The sequence below is a fragment of the Corvus brachyrhynchos genome, unplaced genomic scaffold (genome assembly GCF_000691975.1).
Source record: "Corvus brachyrhynchos isolate BGI_N302 unplaced genomic scaffold, ASM69197v1 scaffold255, whole genome shotgun sequence".
Classification (NCBI taxonomy): domain Eukaryota; kingdom Metazoa; phylum Chordata; class Aves; order Passeriformes; family Corvidae; genus Corvus; species Corvus brachyrhynchos.
In genome coordinates, this window is record NW_008238358.1 from 7,348,291 (window position 1) to 7,356,148 (window position 7,858).

A 7,858-nucleotide genomic window follows, 5' to 3' on the forward strand; every position below is an offset into this window, starting at 1 on the left:
TGCCCGGGGCTGCGTGGCTCACTGCTTTTGAACGAGGCTTTCAGAACATCCTCACGTCGTGGATGGAAAACCTGTCACCTTTCCTCACTCTGTGGTTCCTCCATAACTGTTCTCCAGCTTCAGAAACGTCTCTTGCTGTCAGGGGCTATGTGTATCCTAATACATCCAACAAGACTGGCTCAACTCTGGCACTGAGAGCATGTGGCTTGTCTCATTATTGCTGCTTCCCCAGCCTAGAAGCCTTCACACTTCCAGCTAGCATGGGCATCGTAGCCTTGTCTTGCACAGTGCTGTGTGTACTGCTTAGAAGACTGCTTGCTGGCAAGGGCCCAGGTTGTACAGGGAGTGGGATAACAATTAAACTGGCTAATCAAATTCAGTCTAATATTTGAGTCCATACACTGGTCATATTCGCTTTTGCTAGTACAGACTTCCCTAGCACCCTCAGACGAACTGACCTTTGGCCAGAGAATTTGGAGCTAGCTTATAGAAACTGATTCTGGTTTTGATCTCTAATATTTTACTTCAAAGTGTCAGGAATTTTTACTGTTAAGGTGCCTGTAGATGTGCATAATCTGTATCTGTTCATTATTACTTCATGTTGTCCCTAGATCATTTATTCACTTCCCTTTTCTGATTCAGAATAAAGGAGCACAAGGATCAGGCAGATTTGGCCAAACAAGAAAAGCAAAGAGAAGGGGAACAAATACAGCGATCACACGACTTGTACCAACTGGAAATTCAGAGAGAAAAAGAAAAGGAACAGGAGAAAAAAGTTGAATGCCAGAGGCTGCATCATGTAAGTAGCAGGAAAGCAGACAGTTCAAAATGCGTATTTCACCTTGGCTGTGATGGCTGGACTTGGCCAACAAATAAAGAGGCCTGTGGGCAACAGGGTCTTTGCTGACAGTTTTAGCAGCATGGGATCAAATGCCTACCCTGTCAGTTGCAGACCATGTCTTTCCTCTGTGCTTTTGAGAAAGGCCTCTTGGCAGTTGCAATGTGGCACCTGAGCTTTGACTGGTCTACAGTGGACAAAGTCTGCTAGAGTCAGCAAGGAGATTGTCCTTGACTTGAGAACTGGATTTAGGTTTCATGTACTTGCTCTAAGTCCATTTTTCTTTGTTAGAGAGAGGGAATAGCCTGAGGATGACAATATCTTTTAAACTTGGTGATGACCTACTTACCACATGTACTGTTTCCCTGCCAATGCCTGCTTGAGCAGGGAAACTGAAGTAGAGGTTCTGTGATGAGTCATTTGCCATGTAAGGGAGTAAAAGGAGAGAATTCCCGCTAAAACCCTACTTGCTTTTTTTCCTTCCATACTCCTCACCCCAAATATACAAATTTTCCCCCATTTCCCCCCAACCTTGTATATGCAACAAAAGCTATACATACTGCCAAGCTATACAAGTGCCATTTCTGAGTCATTACAAAATGCCTTATGCTTTACATTTTGATGGTTCTACAGACTTAGTGTTTGAGCCCTTCAGAGCCTGCACCATATGAATGATATACAGGATGGGAACAGTACAGTTGGAGACACTGGGAAGGTAGAGCAGAGAATATAAAGATATTCTAAGCCTGGGGCTGCAACCACATACTAGTTTTACTTTTGTTGTAGTTTGTGATAAGTAGATCATGAGAATTTTATCTCTGGGTTTCTATCTTCTATAGCTTCTCTACTGATATAAAGAACTCCTTATTATAGGCTAGGCCTGAAGTATTTGCTAGAATTTGGTTTTAGTTCATGTTTCCAAAATCTCATTCTACATGAAAATAAAAGTAGTTTTCCATTTAAACAGGAATATGTAGCTGAACAGAAAATATTTAAAGCTGAAGAGAAACAAAAAGAAGACAAAGATGATGATCGGATTAAGGCTTATATTAAAGGAAAAGAAATGATGGCTGATCTGACAAGAGAAAAACATGCAGAGACTAACAGGTGGGTCCAGGGATAATTTTCAGTGTTAAGATTCAAACTTGCAATTTCATTTTGTGACAAACATTATTCTCAGCAAAACTTCGATGCAAGCAAGTTTTCTGTAATTAAAATTTGAAGTAGAAAGTGCAGAAAAAATGCCTGCCGATTCCAGTAGTAATTGGTGCTGTTGGGGGTGGAAGTAGGATTGCTGGTGTTAGAAGCAACAGTTACCAGTTGCCTCTGGTAATCTGAGCAGATGTCCTGGTATGTTACAGTAGCTCATGTTCTCCTGCAGGATGATACAGAAGCATAAGGACAAAGCTTTTGAACAATTAACTGCACAGATGAATGAGGCATTTAAGGTTGAAGATGATCGTCTTGCTAGAGGAGCTGCAGAGGTAGAAGTTGAGTACCAAATGAAAAACAAAGAGAAAGAAAGAAAAAAAAAGGCTGCCATTGAATCTATTGAAGAACACAGAGCCACTGTGGTAAGAAGTGTGGGCTATTCTTGCTCTTCTGTCATATACTTGTATGCAAGAATAGTGTTTGGAAATGCCATAGTTTCTAGTTCAGTCATCTGGAGTAAGACACACATGCAGGTTCTCACCAGGTGCTTCTCATTTATCATCTACAGTTTTAGAACTAAATCCTTAAGAAAGGTGCAAGCAGTGTATGTGGTGATCCTCTCGTCAAAAAAAATTAGACTTGGAAGGCTCTGTAATTCTTCATAATTTGTGCAAACTCTGCACTGCTTAGTCCAGCTGAGGAGCCTGACCCAGATCACAGTTGGTGACTCTGGTGCCATGCATCAGCAGGCTTCAGCAAGTCTGCTGACACCTTCCTGGAGCCCCCTCTCCCTTTTCCCTTCTGTGTTGGGCACACATCTGCCAGGGCTGCTGAAAACCCTGGGCTTGGACACTGGCCAGCCACAGTGACCGTGCTTATCAGAGCGCTGATACAGGGCTGCTTCTGCAGAGAGATACCACTTCCAGCTTAGCAGGCCAGCTCCTTGGTTAACTTTTTTGTGTGTTTTGTAAACTACAGATGAAGATGAAGGAGGAAAATGAGAGACAGGAAAAAGAAGAGGGTGAGAAGGATCGTAATCAGTGGATGACAGAAGATGGCATCTACCTGGAAATGGAAAAAGCCAAGAAACAGAGACAACGTGATGCAAACATGGAAGTACAGAAAATTCAGATCCAGCAAATGGTAAACAGAAAAGCTGTACCCTGTCAGCCCCTTCAGAAAGGAGCACACTTCTAAACCCATAGTACTAGACATCTTGGCTAGAAGAGAAAGAAGAAGGCTGCTGTGGGTGTGATGGACGTGTTTTTTGTTTGGTTTTTACCTGTATGCACTACAGCTGCTGATTTTGGAGAGGTGACTGACTGTACCCATGGACCAAAAGCAGCTTGTTTGTGGAGTGAGAAGGTTACTGCTGAAAAGTTGATAGTGCATGATACACGTTTCAGAGGTTTATGGACCTCCTCTTAGAGCAGTAGAACAGAAGCCTCTTCCAGGCTGACTTGGCCCATGTGAGTCAGGGAGGATTACTGTGAGGGCTGGTAATAAGAGATCAACAATGACAGATCAGATCCTGTTCTGTGCCATTATGACATTTTTTCAACCATGCACTGCTGTCCTCCTGTATTCTTCTGGGTAGGTCACCAACGAGCAGCAGCTAATGCTGATGTTCACTCAGCTATTTAATGTACCCTTTCTGGGGCCATATGGCAGGGGAGAGAGATGTGGGGAGGAATGATAAGTGCCAAGTATCAACTAAGAATGCTGCAGACCTTCTGTAAGCTTTTATCCTCTCTCAGCTTTAGATGATGGTGATGTTGAGAACAAAATAGTAAGCTTTATTATTCCCTTTTCTTCATCAGGCTGAAAAGCAGGCAAGAAAAGAGCAGGAAAAGCAAGCAGAATTGGACTATGATGCTCAGAGAGAGGCTGCTTTTCATCAGGATCGAGCATATCGGAGATAAAGACAGTGAGTAACTGAATCAGTGCCATTACTGGATGTCACTTCTATTCTCTCCAAACATTCAAGGAAGGAACAAGATGTGGGCTTCCTAATTAGGACAACTGCAAGAATGGTGGAGTGGATATATCTGCAGTATTAAATCCAGTAAAAATTGGGGGGTGGGTGAAGATGGTTGATGCAATTCTGTCCATGTTCTTCCTGCCACATGTACATGAGCCCCCAGCTTGCTCAGGACTGACCAAACACTTGGCATTTTTCTAGGACTATTAGACCCTGCTTTGGCCCTCAAAGCTCTGCCTGAGGGCAGGGCAAAGAACTCTCCCCAGGGCCAGCACAGACTCAGTTACTGTCTTAGTCAGTCCTGCTGTGGTCTGGGATTAGTCACTCTTTTTGGATGGAAGAACATGGCTGGGTGGAGCTGACTGACTGTACCCATGTCAGTTAGCAGGGCCCATTATTCTGTAATGTGAACCAAAGCACAGTAAGTAGGAACAATGAAGACTTGTTTCAAAACCTCACTTCTGACCTAAAATAAAAGGCTAACATTGCTGCACTATCAACTAAAAGTCACAGAGTTCTCTCCAATTATCTTGGAGTAATTAATTTTGGAAATTATGTATTACAAAAAGCAACATAGCAATTAACTTGTGAAATTGTCCCTCAATACTTTTTTCCTTAGTTCACTAGTGAAAAATTTATTTCCTTCTCTCTGAGCCAGTGCTCATTTTATTACACCAAGCTTTTTTTCAGCAAGCAGAAATGGAAACTTTTATTAAAGCCTTTTGATGGCAGAAGCTGGAGCCTTAAGAAGTATTGACTACAGCAGGAGTGGTGCTGAAATCTGCAGAGCTCGATAATGCTCCAAATGCATCGCTAAGTGCAAATTTCCACATGCTCACTACTATGCAATTGGTGAGTTAAATGGATTTTTAGTCTACCTCCACAGCAGCAAGAAACAAAGTGGATTGCAGCCTCATTTCCTACTCAGCTTCCAGAAATGTCCTGTTCTGCAGATTACATATGTCTGCATTTGAAGTCTACAGCCTTCTTCCATCGGGTTTATACTCCTTTTACTTTGAACATCTACAGAAAAACCATCGAACTAAAGTACCAGAAAACAACTCTTCATTTCAGTACACCTAGAGTAAAGTGGTAAAATTTTACCTAGAGTAAAATTACACCCGTGTAATTTTAAAGCATGTTGGCTAAATACAGATCTAGTTACCCAAATTCAGCATGAAAAAAATACAGCAGCAATCATTATCTCAATTTATTCTATTGACTTTGAGATGCACATGCTTTGTATGCTTGTTTTAAATAACTAATTCTAGTTAGTAATTTTCTGTAAAACCTCTATAAAGCATAGTGTGGTGACACTAGATCAGAATGGCTAGAGGTGGTGGAATGTTGCTGGTGAAAGGAGTCCTCTGTAAGGCAGGAGGCTGTTCTAGCTGCTCACCAGAGTCCTTTGCAGCTGCCATTCGAAGATAGTAACAAAATATAGGGAGATCAACTGCAGGTGATAAGAAGGGAAGTTGTTGACCTGGAAGAATCCACTAATTGAGAGGTATCTCTCATTTAATGCCTAGGGCCGCTCTTGTATTAGCTATTAGCTAGAGTCACCATTCCTGAAGGTATTTAGATGTGTAAATGGTGCTTAGGGACATGGATAATTACTGTTGGACTTCAGTACTAGGTTAACAGCTAGACTTGATCTTAAAGGTCTCATCCAATCTAAATGATTCTATAAAGTTTTAATTAATAGCTAGAAAATCAGAAAATGCTTTGAAAAATAACTTGACTAGTAAACTTTAATTACTGGTTTTGCTCAAAAAAACATTCTCTCAGATATTGTTCTGCTTCAGGACGTTGTAGCAGGTGAGAGTCATAATAGGTATTAGCCTTATTTGAAAGCCAAAACCTTAGAAAGGCAATGCTCAGAGTGACTGAAACAGAGACCTCAAATCTAACTGCATTTTTTCCACACCTGTGATCCAACCCTAGAAGTAGAACAGCAACTTCAGTTTGAACATGTGGGCTTCCAGTGTCCAACATGGTATTCTCCCAACAGTATTTCATCTCATACCTGTGTGGCTCTGGTACACATGTTAAGAGTACTGTTTTCATGGATCTAATACAACTCCTACCTAGGAAATGGAAGAGAACAGCCTTACATCCTAAGGGAATTTGAATTAGTTAACTGTGCGGCTCATTACTGTTAGGTAGTGTTCCAGGTTGGAGTTACTAGATCTATGCAAGTTCTTTTAGCATTACAGTCTTTGCTACCAATCAGCTCTGAGGAAGTTTGAAGAGGATACCTACCTGGAAACAAACTGCCCATGAACAGAAGAGCTGGCACCATGGGACTATTAAGGATGAACATTTTCATGTCCCAATACAGACTTGCTCTATAATTCTGAAAAAGAAAAAAAAAATCTTTTTAAAGCTTTCCGGTCATGTTAGGTCAAATAATTTACTCTGTTTCAACAGCTAAATTCTTTCAAATGTCTGTTATTAACTTAGGCCTTTCTGTTATCTCTTGAATGGAAGAGTGCTGTAACTAGTCTCTAATTTTCCTCCTTGTTCTGGCAGTACATCCTTGTCTCTGATACTGAATCATCCTTCCTGTTCTGGCAGCATATTTTTGAGAGACAAAAAAGTCACTACCTCTAAACAGCATGCAAAAATCCCCATAATCAGTGAAGGCTAAGACTGTAGAGGGAGGTGAAGATGAGAGATGTGAGAAGACCATATGAGATGTCTTCTTTGGAATTATCTTAATTTCTTTCTATTTAAAATCAGTTGTGGTATAGGCTTTGATAAGCTTGTAATGTGTGAAGCCATTGCTTTCACGCTACTGCACTGCCACCACTTCAACCTAAGCTTCTTTTTGTTTTGGTATATCACGGCTTTGATATTACTAGATATTTAAGTGAATACATTTATGATTCAATTCTATCCTCTGATCTTGTAAACCAATCTCTAGTAAGCAGTCTTAAAGCATAAATGTTTGTAGCTTGTTGACACTGTCTTGGATAAACCAGAATGGCACTTCGCTTTTCTGTGGATTCCCTCAGCTCCAATACATTATCCAAAAGTAACAATTGTTAGGTACTGAAGGGCTTGAACATCAGCACTGCAGGTCCAGGAAAATTCAACACTGCATCTCTGTTAACATAATAGTAATTGCCCCCCCACCCCCCAAATGAGTAGCATCTGGTCTGATTTCTTTTCTATGTAAAGGAAAAATAAGCAAAGGTTAGAAAAAAAAAGCAGCATGTACTGGAAGAAGGAAGTGTTACTGAGCAGACCAGGAAAAATCTAACAGCTGGCACAGTGGAAAAGGGCAAAGTTTGGATCTTTGGTAAAGCTTTTAAGTATTTCTGCATTAGTATCATCTACAATCAGTGCATATACAATTAACAGAAGCTACTAATTATACACTTAAACAGTTTCTTTTTTCTTTAGAAATACATCTGACCACTATAGAAGCATCTACAAAGGAATAAGAAGCTAGCTACTCTCTCCTTCCAAGTTCTATGTGCCTGCAAAACCAATCAGTGCCCAACAGCAGAAGCTAACTGTGGACCAAGTTACAAGACATGCTATTTGCCAGAACCTGCCTATACTGAAGCTCAAGAAATAAGTGCCATAGCTTGCAACTGTACTGTAACTAGTCTAATTTTATTATGGAACAAAGCAGTAGATTCTTTTCAGAAAGTCAAGAGGTAACAACCAAAGGTAAACTATCAGTTCACCTGTACTGTACTCCTTGAATATTGCTGGGCCTCCAGGTTTAATTCAAACCTATTTTGACTTCAAAAATATCTTACTGAACAAATAAAATGGAGTACATCTGCCTGTAACAATAAAATCCATGTTGACTGTACCTTTTATTTGTGACAGTTTTCTACTTACTTTTACTTTGGAGAGTGCAATAGAAGGTA

At 40.7% G+C, this 7,858-nt stretch overlaps 1 protein-coding gene across 1 annotated transcript in view; it reads left to right on the forward strand.

The window, feature by feature from the left end:
- The window catches only part of CCDC173 (coiled-coil domain containing 173), a 16,668-nt gene extending 8,868 nt beyond the window's left edge, over positions 1-7,800 (forward strand). The window contains 2 exon segments of the mRNA XM_017735573.1: positions 2,969-3,133; positions 3,811-7,800. Of these exon segments, the coding sequence (XP_017591062.1) occupies positions 2,969-3,133; positions 3,811-4,050 (405 nt within the window). The 3' untranslated portion in view covers positions 4,051-7,800.
- The last annotated feature ends 58 nt before the right edge of the window (positions 7,801-7,858 follow it).